General features: G+C 40.4%; 2 protein-coding genes across 11 annotated transcripts in view; one reads left to right on the top strand and one right to left on the bottom strand.

The window, feature by feature from the left end:
- The window catches only part of ARVCF (ARVCF delta catenin family member), a 295429-nt gene extending 279731 nt beyond the window's left edge, over nucleotides 1–15698 (bottom strand). For 2 of the 7 annotated variants that reach the window (XM_040602840.1, XM_040602847.1), the window contains exon 1: nucleotides 15269–15486. The gene's annotated coding sequence lies outside the window, so the exon portion shown is untranslated. Of the gene's footprint in view, nucleotides 1–10596; nucleotides 10613–15268; nucleotides 15508–15682 lie in introns of those variants that run through there. The other 5 variants (XM_040602791.1, XM_040602773.1, XM_040602802.1 and 2 more) reach the window with 5 other exon arrangements.
- Nucleotides 15699–16616: 918 nt separating this feature from the next.
- Nucleotides 16617–21551, top strand: part of TANGO2 (transport and golgi organization 2 homolog) — a 41768-nt gene continuing 36833 nt past the window's right edge. For 2 of the 4 annotated variants that reach the window (XM_040602931.1, XM_040602947.1), the window contains exons 1-2: nucleotides 16617–16760; nucleotides 19172–19308. In XM_040602931.1, the coding sequence (XP_040458865.1) occupies nucleotides 19283–19308 (26 nt within the window). In that variant the 5' untranslated portion in view covers nucleotides 16617–16760; nucleotides 19172–19282. Of the gene's footprint in view, nucleotides 16761–19171; nucleotides 19309–19913; nucleotides 20008–21551 lie in introns of those variants that run through there. The other 2 variants (XM_040602914.1, XM_040602924.1) reach the window with 2 other exon arrangements.

The following is a 21551-nucleotide window of genomic DNA, read 5'->3' as shown; positions in this document are numbered from 1 at the left end:
GGTTACACTCAGTGAGAAACATAAAAGGAGAATGTCTTGCATCCCTGAAACTCCTTTCTGGACTTTCTACCCTTTGCACTATGAGGATCCTTACAACTTTGCTTCTCCTTGTAGAAGACAGAACAATTTAAGAAATGTTCAATTATTAACCATCTTTCACAGAACCTGCTCAAAGCAGAGTCAGTTTGAGCAAGCTGCCCAGAACATTTTCCAGTCAGGTTTTGAACATCTTCAGGAATGTAAACTCCACATTATCTCTGGGCAACTTGCTCCAGTGTTCTGTTCACCCTAGCAGTAGATTTTTTTTCTCCATTTTTGATTGAAATAAGACTTAACCACTTTGTACCTATCAGCATATTAGACTATGTTGTCTGTTGTAGTATCAGTGATCAGTGGAAGCTGCTTAAATCAATGAGCTCTGAAAATGACAATGAGATGTATAACCATGAAATTTATCGAACATGCCTGCATGCATTAGTAATGACACAGTATGGCCTCTGGGTCCAATAATGCAGAGGGCTGGATTCCTTCATCTTCCAACGACTGCTCTAAATTCCCTGTCACACAAGGACACACAAAACAGGCATACATTTTTCACTTCTGGATATTATACCTCCTTTAAACCAGCTGGGTTTTGTCTTGCTACTGTACACACTCAGTAAGTTTCTTTCAATTTCATAGTGTCAAAGATATTTTAAATAATCAGTTTCTCACGAAGAAGCTACTATTAACATTCCTTGCCTCAAAAGATATATGCAAGCAGTTACTCTGAGGTGGAACTGGGAGAAACCTGTATAAACTCAGTGCTCTTGAGATTTCTATTAGAAATTAGTTGCTCAATTCCATGTGAAATTACAAGAATGCACAAGCGTAGTTTTTTGTTCTTTATTACAAAAGTCTCAAGTGACATCTGCTATAAGAAGGACAATGCTAACAGGCAGTGAAACGTCAAAGGTTTCCCAAGGAGAAGTCATTTCTGTTCATGATTCTCCTCTCAAAACACCTAAATAATTCAGGTCTATTCAGTCAAACTACACCTGTGTGAAGAAGACAGAAATGAATTATCAGGTGGTTAATCACTAATACTAAAATTCTGTGATTGTTATATTTGTCCATAATTCCTTTCTCATTTTATATTCTCTAGAAGAAAATGCCTTGAGAGATTTCTTTTCCCCATTAGAATTTCCCAACTTGCTGTGAACATTTTATATCTGTGCAGCTACTAAAGTCACTAAATTATCAATCTTGTACTCTAAAATAAGTCAGCCTATTTCAGGATCTTCCTTCCCCTCCCCCCCCCCCCCCCCCCCCCCCCGCCTTCTTCATTACAGCTATTTTAATTCTAGACTCTTCACACACTGTGCACCTGTAATCTGTATCTACATTGTATTAGTAGGATCCTCCTAATTAGATTTAATTTCCTCAAGTGAGGAAAAAAGTGACATGCTAAGCCTGCTAGTTCTTTGAAGAATGTCCTAGAAGGTCAAATGGTGTGTATATAAGGGCTTTGTGATCTCTTCGACACAGGTACGGTAAGGTTGGTCAACATTTCAGATGCCTTCAGTAATGAAAAACAAAGTAACTGGTATTGATTCCATTCACATCAATCTCAAAACGGTACAAAATAATAATATTCTCTGTGTAACAGTCTCATGGGTACGTGCAGATAGACTTAATAGATCACAAACAGTAGAAAGCTCATTTAAATCAGATCCTGTGCAAAATTCTAGTTTCTTAACTGAGCTACTATGCAGACAGTAAAGTATCTGAGATGTCTACATCACCTATCCTTATGAATTTAATCAGTCAGAAACTCTCTGAAGATCAGTAATTTTCCTATAGATTACAGCTCCACAGTTTGTCCACTCCTGAAACAATAGCCCTGTTCTTTAACAGAGACACCTGTATTACTATTTTTGAAACTTCTACCATCCCAAAATATGTTGGTTTACTGATTAAAAGAAAAAATAATAGAAAAAATACAATTAAAAAATATCAGGCTCTCCTTTGTGAAACCAGCTGTTTCCCCCTACACTTCAACCTCTTTTCAGTGGAAATAGTTGTGGTTTTTTCTGTAATTCTTGCTAGTCTTCCTTTTATTTTTGTGGTACTGTGACAAGCTACACCTTAGATTAATCTGGTTTAGGCCTCTCAAGGGCTAAAAAGCTTCTCTCACAGGCCTTGCTTTCTGCATCATTGGGGGAACGACACAGCCCACTCATATACACACTAAAACTCTAGACTGCAGCCTCCTTTTCCCAACTGCATTACAGCAACACACACATCTGCATTTGGCACCTGTAAAGTTCTTTCACCACTGGGATCAGTAGCCAACTTGTTTAATAAAGTAAAACACAGCACTTTCAAAATGCAGCAGTATTTATTCATTACTGCACAGGCAGTAAGCCTGTAGCACAAAAGATAAATCAACACGGTCTTATTTATGCTTAAAATGTCTATTGCCAATTATTGCAATTCTCTCAGTCCAACTAATGTCCATCTCCTGATGGGGAAAACAACCTCAACCTTTCTACTCCCTGACTAAAACACCAGCATTCTCCCACAGCCCCTGCATAGTCTCTTAGTTCACATAAATCTCTCCCTCTTTCCAAGACACAGGGTCCTGAAATGGTTAGTATTACTGGAATCCTCTCTCAGGCTGACTACACTAAAGGAGAAATATTAAATACATTTTAAAGGCCAAAAAACCCCACTAAACCAACCAATCAAAAAAAAACAAAAAAGGAGATGAGCAGTATACTCCATTTTAGATAAAATTTAGTTATTTTATTTGAGCATTAGTTGGGATATTCCCTATTTATCTAAACTACTATTTTTATCTCCAGTGCCTGGTCCTTTATACAAGCCCCTTCATCAAGTCTGATGGAAAAAGCAACAAAACACACTGTATTAGATTATGTCTGAGAACAAAAAAGAATACTTTTTTGCGATGCATACATTTTCAGTAAGCTTAGACACTGTAGACCTAGCCTGGATTTCTTCAGCAGAGAAGACAAAAAAAGTATTAGTCAACCACATAAGAACCGGAAGAGCCGTGTGTGAGAAAGGACAACATAATACCAAGGTCTAACAGCAAACTATTTTCAGTAAAAGAAGGGAATTGCAGATACCACTGTATGTGACAAAAGAACAACTGCATCTGGAATTCAGTATGATATTCCTGAGATCAGCATTAGAGAAAGACTGACTCAGCATAAATATGAACTACTGAAACTACCGGAGAACAGACTGATGGTTTCATGAGCAAAAGAATAAGAGTTTGGATTATTTAGCCTAGCAAAACAAAGGCTGAAAGGAGGCAATACTGTCCTCACTATATATACCAAACATTAAATTCTCAGAGAGAAAAAGAGCACGAGAGGAGCTATTAAAACACAAAACCAGATCACTCTGAACTGGATAAATAAAAAACAAATAAATAAGCTGAAGTATGGGTAAGTTTTGAACCACCAGAACAATCAGTTCATGGGAAGGAAGCTGATGTTATGTAGAAGATGCTTCAAAGGCAGAACAGCAGAGCTGTCCAGATTTGAAGGAAGGCCCACACAGCTGAACTGCAGTGGAATTTCCGATGTGAAATCATTTGCTTATTCTACAGCTCAGGTCTCTGTGATGACAAAGGAATGATGCAACATGCTGGCGGTTTAGAGAATATGCTTTTAGATTTAATTACTATATATTACTTCCTTACCCTAAAATACGAAAGCCAGGCACCTGGCTGTAGGAATGCAGATGGAGATTATGGTATCTGTACAACTTCATATTTGAAAGAGAAGGAAATAGTATTTTCCTTAAGTATAAGAAAGGGAAGGAAGTGCTAAGCTCAACTACTGTCCGAGACCTACAAAGTTTGGAGGTACAACTGAAGCAGGAAAGATGACATATGCTATGGTAAACATTACACTACCAAAATGAGTATCATACAGTTCATCATAATCTGAGGTCCCAGGAACAGTATCTCTGCCCTTAAACAGTTAAGTCTTGAGAAACACGGTACTCTGAAGTAAAAACAGCAAAGATGCAAGTGAAATAACTTAGCCTAAAATTAGCAGAAGGGGAACTGGAATGAAATTTGAGGTCTCCTCTCTGAATTACCATAAAACATCACAGTTTGAAGCAAAGATTTTGTATGCTAGATGGAGAAATCTTGCAAAAGATGGAACAGATGATCTGACAGATCAGATGCAAATTATACTGTAAATTAGACTGTATCTTGCAAATCTGCCAGATATAGCATCAACTTTAATACATATTTCGAAAATATAGAAGTTTATGAAAGGAAAATGCAAATATCAATTAAGAAAACTAATCAAAGTGTGAATTCAGTATTTTCTGAAGGTATGCTACATATATAGATTACTGCATTTTAACAAGTGGCACTGTAGTCCTTCAAATATTGATACATAAAATGAGGTAGAAAATTACAGAATCTCTCCAAAAGAGAGAGAATACAAGGTCAAAACAATACAGGAAAGTAAAACATCTTGTAGGACAGGACTTAAGACACAGTTTTATCAGCCAATGTTAATGTTACCAACATCACTACCCTCCTACAGAGAGGGAAATGAGAAGAATTTGCTAAATATAGCCAGAACTGTTTGGAAGAATGCCTATCCTTATTTGTGCATTCATCTGTTTAATTGTGGGCAATACAGTCCACTCGACAGCCTGAGGCAACTGTGGATGTTCAATATCCTCTGAGTTTTACAATCTCAACTGGAGATTGGACTTAATTGCACAGTTTACAATATTATAAATGGGAACTTTGTATTTCGAAACTCTCCACATTTCTAAGTACCTCTGCTACTTTTACTTAGGTTTGGGAACGTACCAAATGCCTTCAAAAGCGAGTGCAGTTTTACGCAAACATGGTGAGAAAGGCCACAGAATCCTTGTGTTTATTATATGACCTCAGGTCTTTCAAATCCAAATGTATACAAATATACATCTATATTTTTACATTTAAAAATCAAGTTTTATGCTAAATGCTCCTTAGTTTGGTAGTTTGAAGAAATTGATCTGCGAGTGCATTTTTAAAATAACTGCAATAATTTAAACATGCTTATCGATACATCTTACCAAATTAATGCACCTTTATTTGAAAACAAAGCTAAAACATAAAAAATACAAGTCCAGGGAAATTTCTACATGCAAAACCTTTGGAAGGATTCCTAAACCTAAGTCCCTTGGCTTCAGTGACAATATTGTAAAGAAATATAATGGAATTAAAGTTGCACTGGGTGCCTAAATCCCTTTAAGAATTTGGACCTAAATTCCTAAGGGGTCACTAAAAATCTCAGCCAAAGTATCAACTTATTTATAAATCACAGAGAGCTTCTCACATATTCCTTTTACTCAGGATTCAATCACCATTGATCTTCCTTCAAAGGGAATCTAAGCAAGCCAGGCTGCAAACTTCATCAGACCTCTGCTAGTTGTTAGCAGAAGGTCCAACAGCTCAAGAAATTCCTTAGTGAATTTTCCATACCCTCAGTAGGGCTTAGAAAATGTGCAATGATAATTGTCCAGAAAAATCAAAATTTTGCAATTGGAAAAGAGTGTGTTCAAACACTCAGGAAGGAAAAATCCCTTGGAAAACAGAATCCGGTATTATCTCCTGATAATTTAAGTGCAAATAATTGCGTAGCATTGTGAAGAGATTAGCCTTTATACAATTAATAATATTTAGAGTTTATGTTCATTTTCAATTTAAAAACCACTTGTAACGATACAAAACATGAATTTTATTACTGGGCTGTGTACAACTAGACAAGTCACGTTAGATCTTCCTGAAGAGCTAAATGAATATAACATTCTTCAGGATATATAACATATAACAAGCTTCAGTTCTGTTTAACGTTAGTTCTTCAGTCCGTTAAAAACTACAACTCCTGAAATTCCAAATTATCATACTGCTTCTCTGCTTCAAAACAGTGAAAAGTAATTTGTGGTGTCATAAATGAAAAGAGGTGGTTACTTCCTTGAACAGACAGACAGCATGGGTTGGGATTCAGAAACCCCACCGCCAACACAGCAAGTAGTTTTTGTAAAAGCTGAAGACTCTTGTTTATCACCTAAAGGAAAATACCATCATGAAACCCTGATAAAAAAGATAATGCAGCAAATATTCTTGCAAGAAAATATCCTCATTCTGTATAGGGCAGAATACCAGCACAAAACATACTCTCAAGAGCTAGCATATCATTCATGAGCTAACCAACTGAGAAAATTGTCTGGGGCACACTATTTTGTCTGGATTCTTATTTGTCATACTTTGGGAGTTTTAGCTCAGCATTAAGCAACAAAACAACATGTAACATACTATTACACAAAAAAATACAATATCGTACTTGAATTTGGTTAGATTTAGTCCAAGCTTGGTATGGAAGTGTTTCACTAAACAGGCCTGATGCTGAACGTCTTAGTACTGAGTCTTGAACATTTGAAGCACAAACCAGACCTTTTATACTGTATTGTTCCTACAGCAGACAGAGTTTTGGTATAATGCCACTAAAGAGAAGACTGGCAACAAATAAGATATAAAAGTTAACCAATAACTAGGATTTTTTTTAATAACCTGAAGAGCAGTAAATTTGAAAACATTCATATTTCTCTGGAATACACTGAGATTACTCCTGTTGACAGACTGTGGGTATATTTGGATATAAAGATGGTAACACCATCAGAAATGGAAGGCTGTATATCTGGGAAAACAGTGCATACAATACTTACAAATATGAGTTTTCTGTTTGACATTCAAATAAAGAATTAATGAAGCGTACATGTATCTGTATGAACAACGGAAGCTTCACATAGGCTTCATACACCAAGATTATTTGTGATATATTGTTTAGGTTTTCTCGTCATGCTTAAAACCCACCAAGAGGTTTTATTTTGTGCAGTATAAATATACAGTTTTCCATCGGACTTATGGCTAATCTGAGATCAACACCACAATTAAGAGGTCTAGCAAGTAAGGGAATAAGAACGTATCTCCAGGAAGCTAGGTATTACTTTCAAGTAACACTGGTATTCCCAAATTCTTAGTCGTAACCTGTACCTTCTGTTCAACTTCACTGACTTTAGGCTTGGAAAAGAACATCAGAGGATCACATTCATCTTTTAGAATGTGTTCCTCCTCTATTAAGAGACACAGAAAGACTATAGAATCATAGAATACCTCAAGCTGGAAGGTACCCACAAAAGGAGATGTATTAGCATTAAGAGAAAATTACATTCCAGTTGAAGGACAGAACTGGAATAAGAGTTACTGTTACTGATAAAGAAATTCTACCAAGGTTTCAAATTTCTGGATTACAGAATTTAATCAGCTCCCATCGCCACATCACATTAAAAACAGCATCATACCCTCCACCTCTAGAATTCTGCCTCAGGAAAGGGAACACTGTTTTTTACTTCCATTATCTCTCAGCCTGCAGTAAGGAAGTGCCTTGGTCCGAAACCAGAACCCACAGGAATTTAACAAGTGCTATTTCTGCTTGTAGTAAAATCTTCAATATGTAATTTACATCTTGATATGTCATCATTTCTTGGTATTTAACTTAGTAACAGCTTCTGTAAAGTAGAGATTTTATTACATAAATTATGGAAGTAGCAGACTGAGTATAGTGGATACAGCATAAATTTCTGAATCAATACAAAATATGTCCCTGGCAGTAGTTGTTATTCTATGCAGGTGTGTTATTGATCACAATCATAATGGTCTCACTTTAGCTGCCGTCAATAACTCACTACTTGCATTGTCACACTGAATTAAAGAAGAACCCGTCTAAAAATATGTGGAGAAGTTAATACCAGCATGGTATGACCCAGTCTGTGGTGCAAAGAAGAACACTGCCAGTTTAAGTTAGGAATCATGTTTGAGACTGTACTTGACGTTACATTGATAAAATAAAGTCAAATGTGGTATTTATTCAGGCAGAAGAGTAAATGTCTTCAACATACTGGAAAACTCTTAAATTTATAGCTACTGCATACAATAAAACTATGCTTTCAATACCTTGGGACCATTATTAGGATACAGTTACTGTTATGCAAAACTGAACCGAAGTTCTACAAATGGTTATTGTCATTTTACTGATCAACATGACTGAAGCTTCCTTGCATTAGATAAAGAATTCCAGAAGGAATGTTATATTATTTCACTTTTTTAAAATAGAGTTCATTTCTAAATCAAATCTTGACAGCAACATACAACAGCAGAATACGAAACATAAGCCAAAGATCTGTGAAGTACTGAAAAGTGAAATATAGATAATGTTATTATGGCAATTGTATAAAACACTACTATTATATAATGCATATATAAGCATTTTTCTTTTAATTAATTCAGAGTAGACACATAATAAAAGAACACACATTGTCACTGGCCTATCAAAATGGAGAAACAGATCCAGATACCAGAAACAAAAGACCTCCCATTACCAGCAATCTCATCTTTATATCATTTTCAACCACTGTAGAAGATTAACAAAATGTAAAGATTATGTGTCAAAGGAAAGAGCAGAACATCATTAAAAATGTCTACACCAATAATTAGTGCTCTTTACACATTCTAGAGAAGCAAAGGGTGGGGAGCGGAAGAGACCCACACCATGTTAAAGGAACACTGTTTTTGTGAGACACTTTAATTGCATTTCCTATGTATCTCCTGTTCATGCTAAGAGGGATTTTCCTTGACAAGCCAGCCCGGTATAACACCTTAAGTAACACTCATGCCACCTTTCTCTCCATATGCAGTCTTATCTAAAGCTTCCATCTCTTTCCCAGGAACAGCAAACCAGAAACCCTTGCAGTAGCAAGCTTATGGATTCTACTAGAATCCTATGAATGATGTTACGTCAATACACATCACAAGAAACTCAACCAAAGATCAACTGAATTCTTTCAAGGTTCTGACAACTGCACAAAATAATGGTATTTTTTTTCCCCTTCAACCTCGTACAATTAACCTCAGAGGTCAGGTCAGCATGAACAGTTGTCTAAAAGAAAATTCAACCCATCAATGAACGATAAAAATACCCACCACATGAAAGTTCTTCAAAGATTTCATGTGTACCTAACAAGAACAATAGCCATGCCGTCTCACTTTCAGCACCTGACATGCATCCTTACTTAGGAAGCCACTCTCCATACACTATCCATGTATTTGCCTCTCAGCAGAGAGAGAGGCTCCTTCAAAGTGCCAGTTAAAACACTTGATTCAAACTCACAGCCTGAATCAACCTCCAGAGAAGTCTGTCTCTATCCAGTGTTTTTATTTGCAGCCAGAAGTGGCTGCCCTTTCTAACTCAGGCATCTAACTGACATGCCTGAAGTTACTGTAGCTCTCCCAGCCCAAGTGTCATATCAGAATCTCCTTCCCCAAAACAGTCTGTGCTTGATGAACTGTATTTCAAGTCGCTCCACAATTCACTTTTCTCTGGGGAATCTCTGCAACCTTTTATACTCTGCATACTGCCAAAAATTATTGTTTTTTTCATTTAAAACCTGCAAAAATAAGTCTACCCAATATCACTAATATGTACAGCTCTCATCAAGCTGTGAATCCAGTAGACATAGACACTTGATTAGTTGATTAGTTAAACATTGACATACAGTTTCTTGACCACAGGAATAATCCTGTAAAAGCCTGTGCAATCGCTTCTGTCACTGTCCTGACTTGCAGTTACTTAAAATTTTATTACTACATAACCCAAACTAAATAGAGAATATTTACTGTAATGAGAAGGTTCCATGGAGGAATTGTGCTGATAAGCTTCCAACTCATGGGTAGAAATTACACTGCCAGAGCAGATGAAGAACAGGCAATTAAATTAATGGAAACAGTAGCTCTACTTTCACTAACTTAACATTGCAATGAATGTAGATCAATTAACAAAGACTTTCTTACAGCAACAAGTTAAGGCAGCATTTTTTCGTACAAAACCCCCCTCATTATCCCTCTTTTTATGACAGCAGAAATAAGGGGGGGAATTAAGTTTAGAAAAGAAAAAAGGCATATGTGATACAAAGCCCAGATTCTACAAAGATATTTTTGTGGCCAGTACTCCAAATCAAGCTACTGTTCAGCACCCCAAAGTCAGTCAATACCACTGCATCTCTAATACTATATCACATAATTCAAAATAGATCCAACTAGGAGCACAGGTCTTGGTATCAATACCCTGGAAAGCCCACTCACAAGGATGACTGTGCAAAGAAATCACTGATGCCTAAGTCTACTCCCAAATCCTTACATTCTGAAACAAATAAGGAAAAGATGACATTTTTTGAGTTTACCACAACCACACAATGTCACGACCAGCCCAACATCAATATCCTCACCTTCCCTCTCACTTGCTTGCAACGTTTAAGCTGTAACTCTTCAGTAATGTATTTCAAAAGACAGTAAATGCTTCACAACTCTTAAATAAACCATAAGCAACTAAACAGTAACTGTTCTGGAGGACAAAGGCCTGGTGGCAAGGCACTAGACTTCAAGCTTTCAATGGCTTATGACAGCAATAACAAGGCAAACAAAATAAATAATGAAAATGAAATTGTGAAAGCTACCTTGACAACATCCTTTTAATCTTCAGCCAACTTGAAATGTCATGTAAGCACTGAAGCAGCAAAGAGATGATACTGCTTTGATAGCAAAATCTCTATTTCTCCCTGACCTACAAATCACAAACGAATAGATTAGTGGTGCACTCGCGTATTTCCACACAGTAGCTCACAGAAACCCTGTTGCACCTTCTGAAACAAAATGCACATGCTCCAAGATGCAGGAAAACCATGATTATAGGCATCATCAACTGAAGTATGCACAGAAGACTTGATGCTGCAGTAAAGGACCTTATGGAACAAAGATCCTAAATTGCCCAAGAAAGCCATCATATCTGTAGAGATGAAGCATACTGCATGTAGTTCAAAAAGGTCTTCCTAGTGCAATATAAACTGGAGAGTGAAGCAGAGAAGCACAATCCTGCTCGTGTTCTTAATGGATCGTAGTACCTTGTTATACTGCTACCAGCAGCATCACCATTAGACAAGTGTCGGATGAAAACTACTTTCTTGGGCTACTCAGCCTGGAATCTGTAATCTAAATATTACATTTTTTCTCTTTATAAATATACTCTATATTCAGAATCACTCAACTTGTCTCATGGTAATTAATATCAGCTGCCTAAGACTTGCAGAATCAGACCAAGATATCCTTCACACAGAGGTATGTGGAGAGATACAGAACTGCACATACTCAGGCCCACAGGCTCTTTCCTTAGTGTACTACTGCTAGTAAACTGTTTCTATCTTGTGCCAAAAGTCTATGCTTGAGAAAATACCGATTCAGAGATCTACAGAAGTACCCACTGATTTTGGTTTTCTAGGTCAACTCCTCTGAGGGCCTGATTTTGAAAGATATGATTAGGCAGATCCCCTGACTTCACTGTAGCCAGCTTCTTGGAACCAACTTCAGATGGCTCTTACCTGGACCCAGTGACATTTCCATCAATTTTACCTAGATTGGACAACAAAAACTTCACTACATAGAAAAATAGGAGGGTATAAACAATATAAACTTTTACAAAGTTTGATAAGCAGTTTAAAAAAAATGATATCAGTAAAGCCAGTCATTTCAGGGATATAATGGTGCCTGCCTTAGTTAAGATCCATTCTTTTCAGTAAGAGACCATTTGTTTCAATACTGGTATGCTCCCAGTAATGACAGCTATTGTAAGAAAATATATTCATACATGCTCTTTGCATGAACGAGTAGTGACTAAATATAAGCTTCATTAACTAAAGTGAAGTGTTCCTTACAAGAGATTAAAGTATTTTAAAATGCCACCCATGTATACATTCCTACTATTTTTTTAGAAAATTTTATTCCACTTTTTTATCCCCAAGATAGGCACATATTTTGGTGGGCCAAAACGTCAAACTATCCTGAAAAAACAGTGGCAGTCAGTAAGTCTCATTCATGACTCCAAAATATTTTTTTCATGTAGTCTGTATAAGTTCATGATGAAGAAGACATGCAGTCCGCTTACCATTGAATGATTAGCCATTTACACACCACACAATGAAAACACCGCTTCTTGAAAACATGACTGCTCAAGGCTGGAGTGCCAGCCTTCCAAAAGATTGGATATAACTACATTGAGCTGCCTGTTCTTACAATGTTGCAGAAAAGCAGACACACAGAAAGAGTGAGATTCACTAAAATTAGTTATTTGTCTTACATACTGTTTAAAATTAATACAACCTAAGCTAACGCAGAAGATCTAGCCCTCTAGAACTTCAGCATACAGAACCAAAAGTAGTTTTACAGCTTGTTTTGGGTTGCCTGCAAAATGTGATGGGAGGAGTGGAAAGGACAAATGAGAAACAGAAGAGGGTGGTGGAACGCGTTGCCCAGAGCAGCTGTGGATGCCCCGTCCCTGGCAGTGCTCAAGGCCAGGCTGCATGAGGCTTCAAGCAACCTGGGCCAGTGGAAGGTGTCCCTGAACAGGGCAGGGGAGTGGAACTAGATTGTCTTTAAGGTCACTTCCAATCCAAATCATTCTATGATGCCATGAAAAAAACTTTCACCACAGTTTTTTGGGTCTGGCTTTGTTTTACAAAAGTGAGCTGAGGCAAATTAAAACCATTTTATTACTGAAGATGGTTGCTACTTTTTTCAGATGTTCAGGTGGCTAACCTTCTTGGTTCACACACACATAGACCACATCCTGCCTGGAATTTACACAGCATACTTCAAGATCTCCTTGTTCTTAATTTAATGCTTAAACCCATGATATTGCTAATGCCTTTGAAGAAAATATGTTTACCAAGTCACAGGTATATGCTAAATGTTTTACATTATGGAAAGAACACTTTTTCTAAAAATACGTGGATTTTAATCTTAACAGAAGTCTCAAAGCTAATTTCCAGGTGACTCATATGAAGTCTGAATAAGGTAATGGCACGCAACAACTGATAAATTCTTTCCCTATCCATGTTGGCGTAACCCTAGAGCTGGCCTTTTTCCTCCTTCTGTTGGAGAGACAGGATTAAAAGTAAAAAATTGGACCCAACATTTCTGCTTTGAAGATTACTATGATGGCTATTAGGAATAGAATGCACTCACGCTTGACAAGATACTGTCATACTCTGGGTAAACTGTAAAGACATAAGCTAAATATGATCTCACACTTAGCTTCTACAGCATTTGTTTACAATGTTTGTGTCAATGATTTATACTCACACAGTAAAATATTAACAGCAACAAATTATAAACCTAGTAGCACAAGAATTCTAACATGTTTTCCTCACAGTGTATCAATTCTGACACTAACCAAAATCCACCAAAATCACTATAGAAATCATGTGTTGCATTACATAAAATCAAATACAGAAGCTTAGTTTTATGTAACTGTAATATCCATGCAGATGGTCTGCAGGATAAGATATTTTCTCTCAACTGCAGTTTGTACAAAATTTGAAGTATAAGCAAATGGCAGGAATTTTGCCATTTCTAGTGCAGCGTCCTAACTCAATATAATGGGAATCTCTCTATATTTGTAACTCTTACCAGTTCTTCCAGTACTAAAAATTGCTGAGACTGAAATCCATTGCAGAGATTTTTAATTAATAGATGAAAATCAAAGAAAGGAACTAATTTTCATCTATTCTAGCTAAATAGTAGGTCAAATGTATGGTTGCAGTAATTGAAATTCAGTTATTTATGTTGACAGCAACTATGGCATAAAAATAAAATCAGCAAAGTCAACTTTATAAAGAACACCAATGTCAAATACAATACATTCTATGCATCTCTGAACAATACATGAGGATGAACTATGCAGTGAAACTATGCAGTCAAACTGTATTGTTCTTCTAAACCCTGCCCTCCTAATACATTCCTTCAGCCAAGTAATGGGAAGATAAATCCATTTGCCTAATGGAGCATATAATTTAAATATTTCAGGCAAGCATTTAGAGAAAGATGTTGCTTAAAATAAATATAACTGCCATCCATCCAAATATCTTGCGTGATAAAGATCACAGCATAGTTCACAACTTATTTTTCCTGTAGAAACGCCAAACTATCCAGCCCTTTCAGTTACTTTAGTCACCATGTATATCCTGTGCTACTTTATTATAACAGATCCTTTCTTTCCACAGAAGATTTAATATTAAGCTGCATTTTTTCTCTTTTGCAGTGCCTTGCAACATTTCTAAAGCCACTAAAATTTCAGATTTTACTACTGCACCATGCAGTCCTGCACAATTTTGTAAACAAAGTATGTTTAAATTTATGGAACCTTAAAGGGCTAATGTACTTAATACAGACTGCAGCACTTCATCCACAGGAAGATACAATCAGCCAATGTCAATATTCCGTCATTTAGAACCATGATTTTACCATAAAGCATTCCCATTAATAAAAAATAGCAGTTTTTTTCCCACAAACTTGTATCTAGTGTTAAGATGTTACTAGTATAAAAACAGGTTTTACTTTATAGGAAAAAAAATCTGCTTGTTTTTTTTTTTTTTTTATAACATGCTAAGAATCACATTTTGTATTGTGACCTACCTAAGGCACAACAGTACACTGTAAAACACAAAGTACTTGTTATAATAATTCCCCCTTCCACATACACAAACAAGTGCTTACATTAAAAAAAGAAAAAGAGAAAGGGAGAAAGACAGTCTTTATTATTTGCATGCTAGAAGTGATCATTTTAAAGAGTTGATCAAGTTTTGCAAACATTCAATTTTAATCATGTATAGCAATACTGCAGGAAAAATGAAAAGAAAGACACCCCTAACTTTGGCTTATAAGTCTGTAATGGATTTCACGTTTGTGAAGAAATAGGTTAGTTTTGTTTGGGCTTTGCTACAAAGAGATTCATCTCTTATGCATGCCACAAATAACCTGAGCAATGACTTCCCTCCATGTCAAGAGCTGCCCATCATATTACAGGATTAATACAATGTTGATTTGTTTAGGGGTTGCTTGTGTGTGTGGCTTGCGTATATAATTTTAGCCATTCATATACATCAGCTCCTCGTTGCATATCTCACAATAAGCTGATAACCGCTGTTAAACCTTAAATAGCAATCTTTTGCAAACAAAGAAAGCCAGTCTGCAATCGTGATGTAAAATCATCCCAGACATACTACACCCTGCAAGAACCTCTCACAGAAAATAGCCCGGCAGCCTCATTCATTCCCCCCAACCCAATGATCTGCTCACCATCTCCTCCGTCTTCCCTTATTTCTCTGTCCTCAGCTTATTTTCCTTGCTTCTGCTGGCTTCAAGGAGGTGGGTGTACCCACATAAAAAACACACCAAAAAACAAAACATACAAAAAAAAAAAAGAACAAAAAAAAAAAAAAGAATGAAACCCCACACACACAACTCTTCAATAAAATACTCAGCAACCACTGAGCAGCATATCAGCGAAAGCCCCTTGTCTTCCCCTCTCGCTTCCCGTTCCCCGGGAGCAGGAGCCCCCTCCGCGCCGCTCCCGCTCGCCGCTCACGCCCTCCCCACTCCGGCGCGGCCCCGCGGGTGCCCGGCTCCCGCGGAAGGAGCCTCCGTCCACCCGCACGATCCCCCGAGGGAACACCCGGGCTGCATCAGCCCTGCTATCGCCTTCTTACCCACCGAGACGACATAGTAGAGGGAGTCGGGCTGATTTTCCCCTCCCACCTCCACATTCCTATTTACAAAGGGTATCCAAGACCATCTTTATCCAAACGGGGGGGGGGGGGGGGGGGAAGGAGGGGGAGGTGGAAGCAATTATTAACCCTTTTCTTGCATTTACCTTTTCTACTGTGATTTTTGGCTGCGTTTTTAAAGCACACGGGGGAATTTTTCTTCTCTACAAAGCACGTAAACCCGCTGCCATCAGGCCCTGCGGGCCCCGCTCCCGCAGCCCAGCTCGGCGACCAGCGGGTGAGTAGGGTCTGCACAGTAGCCCCACAGCCGCTCCAAAAAAAGGTCCAAGGGCAACGCCGAAAAATGCATGACCTTCCGAAATTACTTTTCGGAAAATAACCGCCCACGCAGCCGCCCCGGCCGAGCGTCCCTCAGGAGAGGCCCACCGGGCGAAGGGAACACATTTCCCGCTCTGGCCGTGCTGGTTTCATCTTTCTAACTCTCTTTTTTTTTCAGCAGGGCGTTATCGTTCCTCAGCATTCACACCTGGGGGGAAGTACCAGCGTAAGGTAAGCGGCACCGCTGCCTGCCCCCGCCACAGCGGCCGGCGGGCCGAGGAAGGCAGCGAGGCCACGACCCTCCCCCCCCACAGCAGCCCCGCCGCAACCCCGGCCTCACGCCGCCGGCCTGCGACCGACACGCAGACCGCCGCGCTGCCCCCGCGGCGCGAATTTTCCTATTGGGCATTTCCTTTGCGATCGCGCCCAGCAACTAAAGGCGCATTGGTGCATTGCCGGCGCGCTCCGCTCACTGGCCGCGCGCTCGGCGCGGCATTGGCCGGCGGGAATGTCCGTCCGCGCGGGGCGGCCCGGCCCCTGGGCGAGCGCGCGGGGCAGCAGCGCGGCAGGCGGTCGGCGGGAACGGCCGGTGCAGCCGCTGCAGCGCGGCGTGAGGCGCCGCCCGCCAGCCCTGGGCGGGAGCGGGGCGCGGGGCACGGCGCTGCCGGCCGCTGCCCGCGGGAGCGGGGCGCTGGCCATGTGCGTTCGGCAGGAGCAGCAGGGACCGCTCTCACCTCACCGGACGGGTACGCGAAAGCGCGCGAACCGGCCTGCAGCGCTGAGCCCGCCGCCTTGCAGTACGGCTGAAGGCTTTCTGCGCCTGGGGAACGAACCGGTGCTTTGCACAGCTGCAGGGCGGGAGATTCCAGGCCCGGCTGATGTCTGCATAGCGTGCTGTGACAGAGGCCTTGTCAGGTGCAATGCAGCCAGGAAATGCTGGCGCACGGTCCCTATGGATTTGTCCAGCTTGCCCTTTTCGCTATTTGCAGCGGTCTGTGCGCTGTGGTCCAGTCACCTCTCAGCCTCATGGCTTGAGCTTCCTACAGCCCTCTTTTATACCTTACTGTCTACCCCCTTCATTATTTTTATGTTCCTCCTCTGATTGATTTCCAGTGGGTTTGCCCTCCCTAACCGTGGTGCCAGTGTGCCAGTGATATCAGTGCTTCGGACAAAAGCGCTCCTTTGCCGCTCCTATACATGCTGTATTTTATACATTGAAGGACTAGTTTAGTCCAGTTTACCACAGTATTACCTGGAGAGGTCACGTTTAAACATTGTAACAGCTAAATTCTTTTCTGAAGTACTTTTGGCAGAGCTAGCCCCCATCCCTGCATTCTTTATTTCCACATATGTTTGCTCGTGTTTTCTGACATTAAAAGCACATTCTATTGGACTGGGATGATTTAATTGGGCACATCAGATGATTCTGCAACTAATCAGTCGTGAGTTATCCACTCGTCTACTAAACTACAGATTTTATTAGTAAAGATCTTGCATAATCTAGACAATTGGTAGAGATACCAAGTAGGATCAGAGCAGCAGGAACTGATCTCTAGAAAACTCTGCGTAGGTCACTGACATCTCCTCTTTAGCAACTACTTTTTGAGAACTCTGAGGGAAAAGTTACTTAAATGCATTTAAGGTGTGCTTTATACATTCCAAACAACATGCATTCCAGCACTTAAAAGACAGAGCAAAGTTTTAAAACAAATTTCAGGACTCTTTTGGTTATTGAGACAAACTCGGGACAATTCTGCAAGCTTTTCACTGAGCTTCAGCTTGTTTCTTAGCTTTCTCCAATAAAGGTTCTGTGCTGACAGCCAGTGCCACTGTCTAATTCATTAAAGATCCTTAAAGTGGATACAGAATCACTGCCTACTTGGGATCAGAGTACTGGAGTTTGACAAACAGTGGGAGCTATACACAGATCCCCTAGGACAGGGTCTAAAAGGGACAACAATAACTGAGCTGCTTTCGGCAGAACAGAAAGTAGACACAAGAAATAGAAGGAAGCGTCTGAACAGCCACCAAATCGGTAGTTCACAAGTCCTTGCAGTGGGCTGGTTTTGGGAAACCTAAAAATGTTTTAAAATTACTCTAATTTCCCATATGTATTAAAAATAATGAAAAAAATTAAAAATTGGTACAAACTAACGCCATTAAGTTTTAAGGCTATGGACAGCTTACCTTCTTCCCATGGGCATAACTCTTACTGAAGGTTTGCAGACCTATATAATCTAAAGATTCTTAATGAGTGCCAAGCATAGAAGCTGAATAATCTTTGGTCACAGTGATGAGTCTATACTTCAAGAAACAGTGACAGCAAAGAACAGTAAGTCATATTTGATACGCATGCATTTTACCAATTTTGATGTAACAGATTAAGAGATTTTTATAATTTGCTTATTCATCAGATAACTGTTTTAAATAACAACACTGTACCTGAAAACAAATGTGGTTTAGGATTATATGTATCAACGTTCATATATTTAGGTAATAACTACAATCTATTACTGTGCTTCAAAAGCAGTAGTACAAAAAATGATGATAATATACTCACCCAGCAATTTTCATCAGTAGATCTCAAAAGACCTTGCAAAGGTCAATGGTATCATTCCATTGTTGACAATGAAGAAAGAAAGTGTTGAGGTGAACTTGCTCAATGTCATATGCCAGAGCGGTGGTAAAGCTAACAATTGACTTCAGGTTTTCTGCATCTAGGTTGAAAGGTTTTGTCTCACAAGCCACATTACACACTCATATACCCTTGGGAGTTCTTTTCATTAGTGTTCCATATCTTGCGTGTACTGTCTTTATCAGTGTTGGAATCTAGAAGAGCAGTCAAGGCTTTTTTGGTCTTCCCTTACAGGCTTCACCATAAAACATTTTTAATTTACAGGCTCCACTGAAACCCTCTTGTGTTGCCACCCGTGAAAAAAAGTCAGAAATAAAGTTCAAAATCTTGTGTGAAAAACCCACAAGTAAGTTAATATTTCAGTATGAGAGGACAAAAAGGTGGCACAGATCCAATCCCAGCCTAAATCTGCAGGTCTAAGTAAATTACTGGATGTTTAATTATCAGTTCTGATCATGCATGCTGTGCTTAATAAGTGAAAGCAAATTTGACTTTGTCGCTTGTGTTTTCCTCAATCCTCAGGAAAGCTGTCCTGGCCTGAATTCATGCCATTGCAGGCTCAGGGCTCAATGACTTTTGGGCCTTTCTGGAAGCAGAGTCTCTCCTGAAGTTAGTCACGTTAGCACACATCCCATGCAGAGACTGTATTATAGAAACTGGTAAGTAGCTACATCCAAACTCGCTATGATTGTCAACAGCCCAGGTCTGGGTGTATCAGTCCTCAGAGGTATGAGCCCTTTGAAGCTCAGACCAGGCCTTTGATGTTATTTTTTCAAACCTTGAAACAAAATATACTGGAAACAGGCTGAGGTGCCAAGAAGCAGCCCATGCACTATACAATATCAGAAACGACTTCTCCAGACCATTGTGGTGGACATGGATATGGGACTGTGTCAGAGGTGACCCCTAGCATGCAGCGTCATTGCCTCTCAGTGGACCCCATGGCGGGTTCCCCTCAGGCAGTGCGGCAGGCCTCTCCTCAGGGCCCGGCAGGGAGCAGGCAGTCACGGCTCCTGTGATGGCAGCCACAGTGCCTCTCATGGCGCCTCTAGCTCCTCTCATGACGGCCACAGCATCTGTCAGGAGCCCACAGCTCCTGTGATGGCGCCCCCGGCCCCTCTCATGGCGCCCCTCGACGCCCGGGCCACTGAGGGGAAAGGGAGCGGGCGGCACCCACCGGGCAGTGTGTGTAAACCAGCCAATGACAGCTTGAGAAGGAGAGGCGGGGTTGCTTTCCCTCCAATAGCGCGCGGGGAGGCGAGGCGCCCGCAGCCAATAGGGGTGGGTGTTGTTTTGAACTGGCTGCGCTCCCGGAAACGGTGCGCTGGGGATGTGTTGGGGCCCGCGGCGCGAGCTGGGTGAGTGCGGGGTTTGGCGGGCTTTTCTCTCGGGGCCCTTCCCTCACGGGGCTGCTGCGGCCCCGCTGCCCCGAGTCCTTGTCCCACGCAGGCCGGCGCCTCTCTTGGCTCGTACTTTGCTGGCACGGGCGGGGGCCAGAGACAGGAATAGCCTGGAGTGGCTTTGCTTGTCCCGCGTGGGGAGCCGGAGCCCGCGGCGGGCGCAGCCGGGCCGTGAGGTGCGGGGCTCCCGGTTTGGGGAGCGGGGGCTGCGTGGCGGGCGGGCAGGCCCCTGCGGGCCGGGCGCCAGTGCTCTGGCGCTGCCTGCCTCCCCTCAGCGAGCGGCGCCAAGGAGAACGCCGCCTCTGCGCGCCCTGTGCTCAGAAAACGTTTTTTTCACCTAAATTTCTCCAGGAGCAGCTACTGAAATACTTTAAAGTTTCAACCATTTTTTGTTTTCTTTAGTTATGCGATGGCATTTCCTTGTTGGGCTGGCGGTGGCTAGCTGGTGCTTGTGTCACGCACGGTTCTGTCACGTTTGATAACGTAATCGTTTTAATGCGTGGTGATCATTTCAGTGGCAATTTCTCAAAAAATAGTCACAGAAAGACGCTGAAAACTAATGATGTTTCCGTTTGCAGGTATTGAAAAGAGGTTTTTGGAGAGACTTGTGATTATATGAGGTTAACGGGACGCAGGTGGCTCTAAGACACACTCGATCACCAGCTTGCTCTCCACTGTATATCGAGCTGTTATGAAAATGTCAAAATATGTAACAGAAGCTTGATATTTTTAAGTTACATTCTGTAACTTTTTTAGTTGAGTTGTTTTCAGATTTCTTACGGTTCTTAGTAGTAGTTTGACTGAGTTGATCCTGGCTATACAGAGATTCCAGTATCCCTGCTCTAACTGAAGCCAACTCGCTATCTATTTTCATTATAAATACTCCATTAAAATTTTAAATGAAACAGCTAAAGAGTGGGCTAGTGTTTTTGTTTGTAAATGTTTTGGTATGTTTGGCAGCGCTTCAGTGCGGTTACCCACCTCTCTTGTTAACTACTTATGCTTGTTCCAGAGTCAGTTGGAGGACAGCTACCACCATAGCAACTAAATTCTCAAAAGTGGAAACAATCAGACAATAGAACATACCTGCATTAAAGTTGGTAGACCTAGACAGGAATGGTGCTCCTGTGAGAGCAATTCCAAGTGAACCTGCTGGATGTTGATAGTGATCAGCCAAATTAGTTTTATGGATGTGCTTTTTTTAGAGTACGTTAAAACTACAATTAAATAAATAACTTTGTTAACAGCAGAACTAATAAAATTCTATTGTCCTTGCCTTATGTTTCCTAGAAGGATTGTTTGAACTCAGAGCAATAGCTTTGAAACTCTTTGTGTTACAGTGTTCATTTTGTACCTGCAGTCCTGAAATATTTTTTTTTGAGTAAGGGTACTTGTAGGACTTTTTTCATCTACTTAAGTTTCGGGGTTTGTGGGGTTTTTTTTCTTGGTCCCTTCTTTCCCCACAGGTTTGCAGGGTGTCTGTCAGCCCATGGGCCCTCTTA

This window comes from Falco naumanni, chromosome 1 (assembly GCF_017639655.2).
Source record: "Falco naumanni isolate bFalNau1 chromosome 1, bFalNau1.pat, whole genome shotgun sequence".
NCBI lineage: Eukaryota > Metazoa > Chordata > Aves > Falconiformes > Falconidae > Falco > Falco naumanni.
This window is presented reverse-complemented; position numbering and strand designations above follow the sequence as displayed.